Source organism: Hemiscyllium ocellatum, chromosome 6, assembly GCF_020745735.1.
Source record: "Hemiscyllium ocellatum isolate sHemOce1 chromosome 6, sHemOce1.pat.X.cur, whole genome shotgun sequence".
In the NCBI taxonomy this organism is placed as follows: Eukaryota; Metazoa; Chordata; class Chondrichthyes; order Orectolobiformes; family Hemiscylliidae; genus Hemiscyllium; species Hemiscyllium ocellatum.
Genome location: NC_083406.1, coordinates 93,478,606 through 93,494,109, shown reverse-complemented (window position 1 = coordinate 93,494,109; position 15,504 = coordinate 93,478,606). Strand labels below are relative to the sequence as shown.

General features: G+C 38.3%; 1 protein-coding gene across 2 annotated transcripts in view; it reads right to left on the bottom strand.

The window, feature by feature from the left end:
• nbeaa (neurobeachin a) overlaps positions 1-15,504 on the bottom strand; it is an 861,601-nt gene that overhangs the window by 541,251 nt on the left and 304,846 nt on the right. For both annotated transcript variants that reach the window (XM_060826144.1, XM_060826143.1), the window contains one exon: positions 3,824-4,262. In XM_060826144.1, coding sequence (XP_060682127.1) covers positions 3,824-4,262 — 439 coding nt within the window. The remainder of the gene's footprint in view (positions 1-3,823; positions 4,263-15,504) is intronic.

The window sequence follows — 15,504 nt, the reverse complement described above, 5'->3', positions numbered from 1 at the left end:
CACAGGGTATCGAGAGAACAAGAATATGGCATTGAGAGTCATGTTCATACTGAATGGTGAAGCAGGCTCAAGGCCTGAATGGCCACTCCAGTTCCTAGTTTGTGTTTCACTTCATGTGCCTTATTCTGTGTCATCAGGAATGTTGAACTGAGATGTGCAATAACTATATTGTCCTGGTGAAATTGAAGTCTTCCTTTCAATTGTCAGTTGTTTTAATAATGTTCAGAAAAACCTAAGGATACTTCAAAGGACAGCTCATCACTATCTTCAAGAGAAAATATAGATGGGCAACAAATGCTGGCCAAGCCAGCGACATCCACATCCCAAGAATGAGTAATAAAGTAAAAATTTGGAAAGAGAAGTAAGAATCTTTTTCCACATACACACAACTTTTAGCAGAGTGTGGTGCTGGAAAAGCACAGCAGGTCAGGCAGCATCCGATGAACAGGAAAACCGATGTTTCAGGCAAACGCCCTTCTTCAGTCCACAGAAATTCATCATTCACCAGATCCGGCATCACTGGCTAGACTAGTACTTAGAGTCATTAAGGTCACAGATGTACAGCACGAAAGCAGACCCTTTGGTCCAACTTGTCCATGCCGACCTAATATCCCACCCCAATCTAGTCCCATTGGCCAGCACCTGGCCCATACCCCTCTAAACCCTTCCTATTCATATACCCATCGATGCCTCTTAAATATTGTAATTGTACAACCCTCCATCACGTCCTCTGGGAGCCCATTCCACACATACACACACACCCACCCCATATTCTGCGTGAAACTCTTGTCCCTTTGGTCTCTTTTATATTTTTCCCCTCTCACCCTAATCCTATGCCCTCTAGCTCTGCACTCCCCCAACTCTGGGAAAAGACCTCGCCTATTTATTCTATCCATGCCTCTCATGATTTTATAAACCTCTATAAGGTCACCCCGCAGCCTCCGACTCTCCAGGGAAAAGAGCCCCAGTGTATTCAGCCTCTCCTTATAGCTCAAATCCTCCAAACTTGGCGACATCCTTGTAAATCTTTTCTGAACCATTTCAAGTTTTACAACATCCTTCCAATAAGAAGGAGACAAGAATTGCATGCAATATTCCAAAAGTGGCCTAACCAATGTCCTGTACAGCCGCAACATGACCTCCCAACTCCAGTACACAATACTCTGACCAATAAAGGGAAGTATACCAAACACCTTCTTCACTACCCAATCTACCTGCATCTCTACTTTCAAGGAGCTATGAACATGCATTCCAAGGTCTCTTTGTTCAGCTACACTCCCGAAGACCTTACCATTAAGTGTGTAAGTCCTGCCCTGATTTGCCTTCCAAAAATGCAGCACCTCACATTTATCTAAATTAAACTCCATCTGCCACTCCTCAGCCCATTGAATCATCTGATCAAGATCCCGTTATACTCTAAGGTAGCCCTCTTCGTTGTCCATACACTTCCATTTTTGATGACATCTGCAAAGTTACTAACTATACCTCTTCTGCTCACATCCAAATCATTTATATAAATGACAAAGTAGAGGACCCAGCACCGATCCTTGTGGCACTCCACTGGTCACAGGCCTCCACAGTCTGAAAACCAACCCTCCACCACCACCCTCTGTCTTCTACCTTTGAGCCAGTTCTGTATCCAAGTGGCTAGTTCTCCCTGTATTCCATCAGATCTAACTTTGCTAACCAGTCGCCCTTGCCCAAAGCGCAGTTAATGGTAGGGCCATGGGTAGGGTTGTAGAATAGAAAGACATGGGGGTGAGGTACATTATTCCTTGAAATTTGAGACACAGGTAGACCGGGAGGTTAAGGTGTCTAGCACACTTGCCTTCATTGTTCAGACCTTTGAGCATAGAAATTGGGATGTCATGTTAAGGTTGTACAGGACATTGGTGAGGTCTCTTCTGGAGTAGTGTGTTCAGTTCTGGTTGCCCTGCTATAGGTAGGACATTATTAAATTGGAGAGGGTTCGAAAAAGATATACCAAAATACTGCTGGGAACAGACGGTTTGAGTTATAAAAATAGGCTTGTTTTTTTTCACTTGACATTGAGGGATGACCTTGTCAAGGTTTATAAAATTGTGCGGAACGTAGAAAAGGTGAACAGCAAAGGTATTATCCCTAGGATAGGGAAGGTCAAAACTTGGGGGTATATTTATAAGACGTGAGGTGGAAGATTTAAGAAGCGGAATGAACTTATAGAGGAAGTGGTGGATGGAGGTACAATTACAATGTTTAATTTGGTTAAGCATATGATTAGGAAAGGTTTGGAGGGATTTGGGCCAAATGCAAGCAGGTGAATTGAGTTTTGTTTGGGAAGATGGTCAACGTAGACTAGTTGGACAGAGAGGTCTATTTCAATGCTGTATGATTCTGATACATCATTATGTGCCAATGTAGGCCAGAATAATGCCACTAATGAAGGACATCAGTGAACCAGATAGGTTTTTCCTGACAATTGGCAACAATATCATGGTCATCATTAGACTCTCAGTTCAAGATTTTTATTTGAACCTGGTTCCCATAACATTATATGGGTCCCTGGATTAATACTCTAGTGAAAACACCAATAGACCATTACCTCCTAACTTCATATTGTGTGAAGAAAACTAATAATTGGAAAAGAAGAGATTGTACTTTCAGAATATGTATCAAATCTACCTGGCTTTACACACTCCCATAGATTGAATAATTCAGGAATTTATTACTTTGCAAATCTTGCTGTACTGACAAACTGCAAACAGAATGGAATGTGATGTTCAAAGAATATAATTCCAGCAGTGTAACAGGAAGAATGATTTATTGAAGGTACTAAACTTAAAATGGCAGATACTCACCCTACTGCAAATGGGAAGTTTGTGGTTCATTTTATTAAAAAGATATAGCATTCCAAATGAGACTGAGAACTGTACAGGAGTTTTCATTTCAAGGGAATACAGTATCTGCTTTGGAGTGTGAAAATTTATCACTGTAATGTTTCTTCAAACTATTTCCCTTCATTTCAATGCTTGAGAAATTGAACCATAACTTATATTAGCATTTTGTGTAACTTTATATTTCCAACTACATTTTTCGTTAAATAGTTTGTATTTTATCTTTTAGAAAACTCTCTAAATTGAATGGGAGCAGACTCCACATTTGTAACCAAATGTAGCATACCTAATGACTGCAAAAAATTTCAATAAAGAATGTTCTCTACAGATTTTTTGTTAATTATTAGAAGTGCCATCATGGGAATTTGGATCTTCTTTGACTAGAAATCTGTTTAGACTCTTCATAATATAATTACATCTTCCTAAAGACAGATGAGGCAGCAGGAACCTAATATATCTAAACTAATTGAAAAATTCAGTTGACCAGAAGCACAAGAGAGCGGAGTCTCTTAAAGGCCGATCAAAGGTTCAGCCGTTGAAGTGAAATTTTTGATGTTGTCACTCTCAATTGCCTGAATGCCTGATAGACAAACAGATCCTTCTGTCTCCCTGGCAGTTCGTTTCACTGGCAGGTGGCAAACAATTAGACACACCAATTTGTGCCTCGTGATGACATTAAACCATGAAACAAAGTTGTATGTGGAGCTCAGTGATTTGTGTGAAAGCATTTCAAAAATAATACACTTTGCAGTGGCAACTCATTTCAAGCTGCCACCTCCCATTATGCCTTTGAGCCGTGAAGACGACAGGCTTGGGTTATGTGATACTGCTGTTCAATCTGCCTCTGAACCCCCTGGAGACCTCTCCCTTCTCACCAATATCACCGCATCACTCACATTCATAAATACACTGGTTGGTGAATAAATTAAAACAACATCGAGGCTTTTCACCTGTCAAAGGAATGAAACTGCATTGGAAGAATAGTCTGAGCTTCTCTTTTCACAGTTGAATCAGGGTATGATACAGGTTCAGGTCCAGATTCTGCACGTTCCATAGGTGCTGCAACAAGGCTTTTCAGAATTTCCTTGACATTCATGCCTTTTCCTTGGCTGACACTCGTTACAGATGAACTTGGTTTCAGTACTTCAACTGGGCTCTCAGCTAAACTTTCTTGGGATTTTTTTACTTCAGAGGACAAGGAAGATAAAAGTTCACTCATTGCATCTGGCACAGTTGCTGTTTCCAAATCAGAGCCATTCAAAACACCAGTTATTTGCTCCTCTCCAATGCCTGAATCAGTATGTGGAAGAGAGCTTTCAACATGTATATCTTCAATTGGTGTTAGAATTTCTTTTTCTTTGTTGCCTTCAGGGAAAGTAACAGGATTCTCTGTAAAATAAAAAAAACAGTAAAAAAAAATCAATTACCGAACTTGGGAGACAAATAAGACTGCAGTTAACCTAAGTCTTCAACTTAACATTCAGAAGATCTCTTTTTGTTGTTGACCATAGAAAAAAGAAGATTTAAATAAAAAAGTGCAAAACCTTTGATGATCCGATATAAACTGGTAATAACTCAAAAGAAAAACCTATACATAGATTTAAACGTGCATTTCAAATAATGGCTTTCAATTTCAAATTTTGAACAAAATGTGAAAGCAGGCTTTGCCTTTAGCATTAAATGCAAGCAAATATCCTTTACTGGAGTTCTACATAATTTCAATATCAGCCAAACATCTGCAATCTGAAATCAGTGTTTGCTTACACTCCTGACAGCATGAGACTTCATGTGGATAATGGAAAAATATTACTACTTTAATCAAATTAGGCAGGAAAAATAATATTTTTCATTATTATTGAATTACACTTTGCAATTTGTAATATTTGAACAGGCATTTTAGTGATCAGATAGTATTTTAATTGCTGAGGTTCTTTATCATATTGCTGCAATTGATGCAAGCTCATCATTAGCACACATAACAAATGGAAATGCTGCACCAGAGTGGCTTTATCATTATATTGTTAGATACCATTTGAAATAACTGGTGCTATCTTTAAAGACATTTTATGCCTTTAACATCTGCTACATTTCATAATGTATCATTAAATAAACTGGATTTTAAATAATCTTGTATTTAATTCCATCTTTCTGGAACATTGTCTGTATTTGTTAAAATAAGTAATAGCCTAGAATAACTGCTTCTTAAATAAAACCTACCTTGTGTTGAGAATGTAGATGCATGAATATAGTCAGATAATTCACAATAGTCAGACAAATACTTTTTTCAATATACAGAGGAAGAAAACTTAAGCTTTAATCTCTGATGATCACAATTCTCTCTTTTTAAAAGATAGCTAATTATAAAGCTTTATTTTATACAAATAGCTCTTGAAACTGTTTAAATCACAATTGCAATAAACATTGAATCGTTATGATTAGAATTTTTTGTATATTTTTCCTACTTATCCATTATAGTGAAAAGACAGACAAATATATTTTATTTTTACTTCTCTGCATAAATCTTGCCAATTTTTATTTGCACACAAAAGCAGCAGGTTGTGGTGTAACTTTTACAATCCAGCAATAACTATTTTCATGCATTTTAGTTTTCAAAAAAGTTATTTTGTTGCATAATATTTGTTCGACAAAATAGAAACTGTAGAATACCAATTATATTCCTGAAACTTTCAACAAAAAAACTTTTTAAAAACTTCATTCAAGGGATTCAACAGATGCTTTTAATTGTACAATTGTTTTTATTGTTGATTTTAAATAGTACTCATCTCAAAATTTAAATTTTGACATGCCAACTACTTTTCGGGTCTTCATTTCTGAAAGAAGCATTCCTGCCAGGATACAATTCTTTGAGCATTTGATTTTTCTGCAGCTGCACATTTAGACCATGGCAGCAACTAATTCCCTTGGAAGGACACCGTTTATTTGGATTCTATCTTCCTCTCAATTCTATGATCCTATGAAATCGCTAACAAAGAATACGGCCAGATTTAGGTCAATTCTACTTTATCATTGTATATATTTGTACATTGGGGCAGGTGTTGTGCATATTGAATATCATTCAATAAGGATTTAAGTGAAACGATGTAATCAGCAAATTGATAACAGATTATAGAGGTTTAGAAAGTCATAAGGGGCACAGATAAGGTAGATCCTCGACAACGATTCTTTGGGGGAGGAGTCTAAAACTAGAGGGCATAGATTTAAGGTAAGGGGGAGAGATACAAAGCTGTCCAGGGGGGCAATTGTTTCATACAGAGGGTGGTCAGTGTCTGGAACAAGCAGTCTAAGGTAGTGGTGGAGGAAAGTACAATTTTGTCATTTCAGAAACAATTGGACAGGTTCATGGATGGCATAGGTGTGGAAGGATAGGGACCAAATGTAGGCAAATAAGACAAGATTAGTTATGAAAACTGGACGACATTGACAAGTTGCCCGTTTCCATGCTGTAAACCTCTATGACTCTAATTCATGAGTGAAACATTTTTGCGATAAGAAACGTAAGAAGTAGGACAAGTAGACCATCTGACCCCAAGCCTGCTTTGCCATCCAACAAGATCCTGACTGATCTTTTTATGGACTCAGTTCCACTTGCCTGCCAAACCACCATAACTCCTAATTCCTATACTATTCAAAAATCCAGTTTTGCTTAAAAAAAATTCAATGAGGTAGCCTCAACTGCTGCAATGAATAGGGAATTCCATCGATTCACAATCCTTTGGGAGAAGCTCCTCAACAGAGTCCTAAATCTGCTCCACCTTATTTTGAGGCTATTCCCCTTAGTTCTTGTTGCACCTGACAGTGGAAACAACCTCTCTGCTCCTAACGTCCTTCATAATTTTATATGTTTCTAAAACATCCTCTCATTCTAAATTCCAATGAGTACAGCCACATTCTACTTGATCTCTCATTAACCAGCCCTCTCAACTCTGGAACTAGTCTGGTAAACCTCCTCTGCACCCCCTCCACTGCCAATACATCCTTTCTCAAAACTGTCCACAGCACTCCAATTATGGCTTCACCATCACCCTATACAGCTGCAGTATAACCTCTCTATTTTTAAACGGCGTCCCTCTATGTTCTATTTTCCTTCTTAATTACCTGCTGCAATTGCAAACCAACTTTTTGTGAATAATGCATAGGGCACCCAGGTCCCTCTACACACGTGCTGCAATTTTCCATATTTAAGTATATATTTTGCAGTTATTCCTATCAAAATGGACGACCTCACATTTATATACATTCTACTTGATCTACCTGACAGGACAGTTTTTATCCAGATATCTCACTATTTCTTCCTTAGTGATAGATTCAAGCATTCTCTCCATTACAGAAGTTAAGCTAACAGGTCTATAGGTACCCACCTGTTGTCTACCTCCTTTTTAAAACAGTGGCATCACATTTGCTGTTTTCCAATCTGCCAGAATTGCCCCAGAGTCCAGCGAACTTTGGTAAATAACCACGAGCACATTTGCCATTTCTCTTTTCATACTCTGGGATGCATTCCATTAGAGCCAGGAGACTTGTCTCCCTTTAGCCCCATTAGCTTATCCAACACAACATCAAAGTTTGGCATGTTATTTGTCTTCCACTGAAGACTGACACAAAATGTCATGACTGCCAAATGAGTAGAAATGTATAAATATTTAAATGTCAGGTACAGAATATTAATCTGCATCAAAGATATGTTATACTTCCTATATTTCACTATCATTGCTTAGAAGAGTGTGGTATATTTAAGCAAAACTAATAAAACAACATTTAATTATTGTACAATGTTATGCAATCAGTATTTAGAACACCCATTTAGATAATAGTGCTGTTACACGTTTTGCATGTATTAAGCTCTTTGGAACCATGAAAGGTCCGAAGAATATGTAAAATCAGATTGAAGCCACAAAAAAAAAATGGTTTTAAGGTTGTGACATGACATTTTAAACATTATTTTTTAATAATTTTATACTGAACTGAACATACAATGTTTCATGTTCCAATGTGCTGTTGTAAGACGAAAGTGAGTCTGAGATACAGCTATTTGTATTCTTAGCGGATAGAACAAATTCCTCAGAACCATTCAAACCATTGGTGTTTCCTTTTGTTCATTTTTCATTTAAATGAGATCAACACATTTTTTTCTGCGCCAATCTTCTGAAAATGTTAACACCACAAGGAGTATATTACATGACAATGAGGGCCCCTTTACTACATTAAAGTGAATAATGTATCATTGGTCATCTGTGAGCCCAGACATTTTCTGTTGGCTGGCTATTTCACCATTACAGATATTATAATTATGGTCTCATCACAAATCTACACGAGGTCACATGAAACATGGATCCCAGAATAGCAATTAGCAACAGGAGTCAAAACTTCAATTTTGTTAACAGTATGTAAAGTATGACTTCTTTAATTGTGCTTACATCAGGATGTTAACGGTACTGCAGGACATTTGTATTTCATATACTACTACTGCTGGATTTAAATCCAGTGTTAAGGCCCAATTTCACTCCAGCGTGCAAGGCTCCCTGGAGGATATAATCTCCCATTAGTTGGATTTAATACAATTAACAGGGTGCCATTTTTACACTGTGTTCAACCAAGTTAGACAAAGTGCCCCTTGCAGTTCACACACCTTCTCAATAGCTGTGATTAACCACTGGGAAATGTGGTGTGTGTGTGTGTGTGTGTGTGTGTGTGTGTGTGTGTGTAACTACTTCACACTGCTCTTCAGTGAAAATACATGCATATTTACTTTTTAAGTCCTGTATATTTTACTGTCATACAGATGTAATATGAAAACAAGCTACATCAAAAGTGTGCGTTTAATAAGAAACGGCTCAGACAGCTTCACAAACTCTGAAGAAGTTAATCATGCTTTCAATACAAATACAAATGGAGACATTTTAAATTTTATAATTATAGTAAAGTGTTCTACTGTGTTTATCCTATAAATACGAATGCACTTATTGGACTCTACACCTATATTTAAATACTGAAATGATACATCTAACTATTTTCAACTAAACACAAATATGTTGCAAGACCATAATGCCCTTTTCAACGGAACTTGTAACAAAATTATTAGCTTACAACCACCTTGAGACAGAAAACATTAATGACAAAATTACAATGGCACAAGAATTTATATTTATTTTGTTCCATCAATCTAAAACGAACAGCAATAGTTACAAAAACTTTAAGTTTTACTATCTGCGATCTACAAAGCTATTAAGCTTGTAAATTTTGAACAGTTCTCATCTGTTTTCTGGAGTACTAGGGTCAGGTCACCCCGCACAGACAGGCAGCACATTACAAGATCCAGTGACCTTTGGCCTCAGCTGAGTCAGCTAGTTGCCAGATGCCTTTTTAATACCTTTTATCAAAGCAACTAATGAGATCACTCTTAAATTATACAAAAATATGGACATCAGTTTTGTCAGTGACATCAATTGTTGAGCAGCAGTATTTTGTTGTACCCTTCTTAAAGTCTTGTTTCACCATGATTTATGAAGCATGCTACAATAAATTACTGCCAGTTAAGTTTGTTAAATGCAGGTACTCCCTTTAATAACATGTGTGCATTAAACCAGCACCAGTGAACAAGAACATGAACAGAAGGTCTTCAAATAACCAGTTTACTCGGTACAGCTTTGGTTGAGGAAGAACTTACTTGCATCTGGTTGTGCATTTTTCCCATTTCAACACCAATTTAAAAAAAAGCAGAATTTTGCAAGAAAATATAGAATAATGGCAAGATTTTGATAGCTACATCTAATTAAGACTTTGAGAACCTAATCTGACTAAAATAAGCCAAGGTAATCATATTAAATTTAAAGTTTACACATCTCCCTAGATATTACAAAAAGCTTCACATTAAACTCATGGTTTAGAGTGCATATCCAAAACAAATGAAAGTCCTCCAAAATGTAATTTGTGTAGTATCCTAAAGCTACAATGATCAAAATGAAAAAAAAACATGTTAACAAATTTCAATGTAAGAAAATGTAACTAAAAACCGACTTAAAATGGCTAAAAAAAATGATCTAGTCGTGCAAAACTTTAAATGCATTAATTACATTAAGAATGAAATAATGTAACAAACTATTTTACTGGAATCCTTCAAGTTATGTAAAATGAATTTTAAATTACTGTATAAAAATTGTTATTTCATTTTTAGAAAAAGATACCTTTGAAAAAACTTGCAAAAACAATGACAGATTTGGCAAGATTTTCCTTCCAAATAGTGTTTGCTTAATCCCAGCTAGCTACTCAATAGTTCTTACGCCAGGCACAGACCATTTTGAAATCCAGCCTGCATTTGCATCTGAGCTCAGGGCAGCAAATTACTTCATGACACAGTGCACCAGCATTGGCGCTCTACAAAATCAGGTAAATCCCAGCGCAGAGATGGGGAAATGGGGTCTTATTCTTTGGTTATGTACGAGTGGATCTCTCTTTCTGGCCCCTGAAAAGCCAAGCAAAATTTATCTTCTATTCTTCTTTTCAATTTGACCAGCAGTTGTTGTGAACTTGGACAATAGATATTCCTTCCAACACTTGGTACTAAGATGGCAACCAGGTTCTCAAAATGTCATAAACTACAATTGGCATATCACAAAATACACTGTCTGAGTCAGGAGGCTATCTTTGCTCCCTTGCATATGTTAAGAACAGAATATCAATCACACTGTTAGAATGAAGAGAATATTAAATTCTGGATGGAAGTTTGCTTTCTGAGCTGAAAGTTTTGTTTTCAGATGTTTTGTCACCATACTAGGTAACACCATCAGAGAGCCTCTGATCAAGCACTGGTGGTATGTCCTGCTTTCTATTTATGTACTTGGGTTTCTTTGGATGGGTGTTGTCATTTCCAGTTCTTTTTCTCAGAGGATGGTAGGTGGGGTCCAAATTGTTGTGTTTATTGAGAGTTCTGGTTGGAATGCCATGTTTCAGGGAGTTCTCATGCGTGTCTCAGTTTGGCTTGTCCTAGGATGGATGCATTGTCCCAGTCAAAGTTGTGTCCTTCTTAGTCTGTATGCAAGGATACTAGTGATAGTGGGTCATGTCATTTTGTGGCTACTTGGGGTTATGTATCCTGGTGGCTAGTTTTCTGCCCGTTTGTCCAATGTAGTGTTTATTACAGTCCTTGTGAGGTAATTTGCAAATGACACTTGTTTTGCTTGGTGCTTCTATGGAGACTTTTAAGTTCATTAGCCGCTGTTTTTGTATGTCGGTAAGTTTGTGGACTAACCTGATGAGGTCTGAAGGTGTTGTAGGCTTCCTTTGTTTGATGATAACAGAAGTGTCATCCACGTAGCAGACCCAAAAGTTTGAGTTGGATGGTTGGGAAAGCTGTTTTTCCAGAGTCTCTGCATTACTACTTCTGCTAGAACCCTGATATTGGTGATCCCATGGGTGTCCCGCTGATTGATTTGTAGGTCTTGTTACTTAAGTAGGTCATAAGGCTCTAGCTTGACAATGTTATCTTTGTTGAAAAGGTTGGCACTGTCTGGTGTTTGTGTCTTTGGTTCTTCTCTGACTGGGACAACACATCCATCCTAGGACAAGTCAAACGGAGACACGCACGAGAATTCCTTGAAGCATGGCATTCCAACCAGAATTCTCTCATAAATACACCGATTTGCACCCCATTTACCTTCCTCTGAGAAAAGGAACTGAAAATGACATCCAAAGAAACCTTAACACACAAATCAAAGGCGGGACATGTCACCAGTGCTTCACCAGGGGCTCACTGATGTTACCTAGTATGGTGACGAAACACCTGAAAACAAACCTTCAAGCTCAGTGAGCAAACTTACATCCAGAACATTAACCTGAGCTACAAAAGAGTATTAAGTCATTAACTACCATATGGAGGGTTCTAATTTCCTGGTTCCAGGTGAAAAGTCAAAAAAGAGTTGGTCCCCCGCCTCCAGCCACCTTTGAAATGTACCAGTGAAAATCTTTCCCACTCTCCTAGATTTTAAACAATCTTGCTTCATAAACACTATTTGTTATGTAAATTGTTTAAATGTAACTCAGACAAGCCAATGCGGATTGAGAAAATCTCAGGGACTGAAACTGTTTGGATAGGTGACATTTGAAAGGATCAAGTGGATGATTGCTAGCAGGGAAAGAATCCCAGGTGAGTATTTCAATACATCGTGGAGATGGTACTCATTGCTGCCATGGTGCACCAGGTGAGCTAATGTCAAGATGGGGTAGATTCAGCAGCCTGGTTTGCCTGGATGGTGTAGAGCTTTTTGTGTATTGTTGGAGTTGCACTCATTCCAAGCAAATGGAAACTATTTAATTATACTCCTGATTTGCACTTTCTAAATGGCTGACAGGCATGGAGATAACAGGTGAATTAATAATCACAACTCCTAGTCTCTGACCTCTTGTAGCCAGAGCACTTGTATGGCTGCTCCAGCTTAGCTTCTGGTCAATGGTAAATCACCTCCATTCCACTCGACAAACATCAGACCTTTCCCCCACCAAACCACCATCAGGATATTGGTGATAGAGGATTCAGCGATGGTAATGCCATTCAATATCTAGTGGGAATGGCTAGGTTCTCTCTTAATTAAGTCAATACTTGGCATTTCATGGTGTGCACTCTTATTTGCCACATATCAGCCCAAACCTAGATTTGTCCAAGTTTTGCTGCATGTAGACATAGACAGGGCAAGATTGTGTTTTTTTGCCTTCAATTGAGAAGTTACATTGTTCAATTGTAGACATCATAAAATACTTTTTGCGAAGAAAAATAGCCATATGGCCCAGCTTAAAAATACAGTTGCAGGTTTATGGTAATGAAAGCAGACTGGTGCCCAGAATGGGTTGTGGAACTAGCCAGGACTACTAAACTTTCAGATTAACTCTATCAAACACAGTCTAGAATTATAATTGACTTAAGTATTACAATTAATGTGCAAACCAAAATTTTACAACTGGTTTAGTATCTTCGAAGTCATGAATTGTGCTGAACAATGCATAAATTGCACGTCCCCAGTTCTGATTTTATGGAGGAGAGATGGTCATTGATGAATCAAGATGAATGACTGAGCCCAGGAACAATCCTGAGGAATTCCTGCAGTAATGTCCTGGGACTAAGATGAATTTTCACAACAAGAACCATCTTCCTTTATGCTTGTTATAATTCCAACGAGTGAAGTGTTTTCCCCCAGTTTCAATTACTTCCAGTTTTGTTAGGATTCCTTAATGACATATTTCATCAAATGCTGCCATGCTTTCAAGGACCTCACCTCTGGATTTCACTTCTTCTGTCTCTTTCTAGACTAAAACTATAATGAGATCAGGAGCCAAGTGATCCTGCAAATTCCAAACTGAGTGCCAGGGAGCAGTTTATTACTGAATTGGTGCTGCTTGATAGCACTTAGCTGATCATTGAAAGTAGGCTGATAGGTCAGTAGTTAACAGGTTGGATCTGCCCTGCTTCTGGTGAACAGGATGCAATGGGCGATTTCATACATTGGAGCTGTACTGAAACAGACTGGTGAGGAGTATAGGCAGTTTGAAATACAAATCATTCGTACTATTGTGCCTCACTTGAATGATTATACAAATAACTAGTCCAATTACATAGTCTAACATATGAACCACTGACATTTAACTCTACATGCGAATGGAACTCTTCCTTTTACACAGATATGCAGATACGGATACAAAGGAAACCATGGCTTTCAGAAAGAAAGACAGGTTAAGTTCAATGGTGCCTATCCTCAGAGTTTGCTGAGATGACCGCTTTTGCTGATCAGAAGATACTTTTTGATTTTCCTTCCTTTAGATACTTCCACTTGTCTGCAGAAGACACATGATAATTGGTTCACACTTCTAAAAGGTCTCTTACTTAGTCATTGAAACTTAGTTTAAAGCAACTGAACAATGGAAATAAACTGCCTGGAGATCAAAAACATTTCCTTCCCTTCCAGAGGTCTGACGGCTTGTAACCTGAACAGTTACACACACCCATGCTGTTCAGCTATCTAACAGTCAATCAGATAGTTGTTGGCAAGAGGAAGTCAATGTCATCAATAATTGGTCACCATTTCACAGACCAATCAGCAACTGTTGCTCGCCAAATCTCCCTTCGTACATAGCATGTTGGCTCCAGCTCCTCAGTAATTTGCCTTTTCCCACTGCTTGCACAATCAACTATATAAATATCATTTACAATGAATGCCAGGGAACTTGCATTTACAAAAGCACAGCAATCCATCAACAATCCTTGATTGTTGATTGTCCTTTTAATCTAGTCCTTTTCCCATTTGATTTCACAATCAAGAATAAAAACAATAAAAACGTGGTCTTTTCAGTATGATTGCTAGAATATTAGGACCTGTTCAGTATCTAGTAACTTAAGGTGATTTTTAATATGTATAGTGAATCAAACTGACTGAAGACTGGCATGATTGCAACTACTTCAAGTTTGTTGTTTTAAATTGATATACCGAGCTCCCCAAAATTGAAGATGGTGATATTTGTGAAGCCTGTGTCTGATCTTCATTAATTAATTATCCGCCATTGTTCATTAAATTGAATTAAACTGAACAAATTAGGTTTATGGTCACATGTACACACTTGAGTACAGCGAAAAGTTAACCATTTGTCACCAACGGTGCCATCTTACATACAAAATCTTGGTATAAAGCAGAAAAATAAAGATATCAAGCTGGGAATTTGTGCTGCAGACGTTTCGTCCCCTGTCCAGGTGACATCCTCAGTGCTTGGGAGCCTCCTGTGAAATGCTTCTGTGTTGTTTCCCCCGGCATTTATAGTGGTTTCTCTCTGCCGCTTCCGATTGTCAGCTTCAGCTGTCTGCTGCAGTGGCCGGTATATTGGGTCCAGGTCAGTGTGTTTGTTGATAGAAACTGTGGATGAGTGCCATGCCTCTAGGAATTCCCTGGCTGATCTCTGTTTGGCTTGTCCTATAATAGGAGTGTTGTCCCAGTCAAACGCATGTTGCCTGTCATCTGCGTGTGTGGCTGATAAGGATAGCTGGTTGAGTCGTTTTGTGGCTAGTTGGTGTTCATGGATGCAGATCGTTAGCTGTCTTCCTGTTTGTCCTATGTAGTGTTTTGTGCAGTCCTTGCATGGGATTTTGTACACTACGTTGGTTTTGCTCATGCTGGCTATCGAGTCCTTTGTCCTGGTGAGTTGTTGTCTGAGAGTGGCTGTTGGTTTGTGTGCTGTTATGAGTTCTAGTAGTCATAGTAGTCTGGCTGTCAGTTCAGAAATGTTCTTGATGTATGGTAACATGGCTAGTCCTTCGGGTTGTGGCATGTCCTCATTCCGTTGTCTTTCCCTTAGGCATTTGTTGATGAAATTGCGGGGGTATCCGTTTTTAGCGAATACATTGTAGAGGTGCCCTTCTTCCTCTTTTTGCAGTTCTCATGTGCTGCAGTGTGTTGTGGCCTTTTTGAACAGTGTCTTGATGCAACTTATTTTGTGTGTGTTGGGGTGGTTGCTTTTGTGGTTCAGGACTTGGTCTGTGTGTCTGACTTTCCTGTATACCTTTGTGGTATTCTTGGAATTCATCAGAAATATACACATAGACAAGGAAGAAACCATGGTCTCATTCGATGTAACGGCA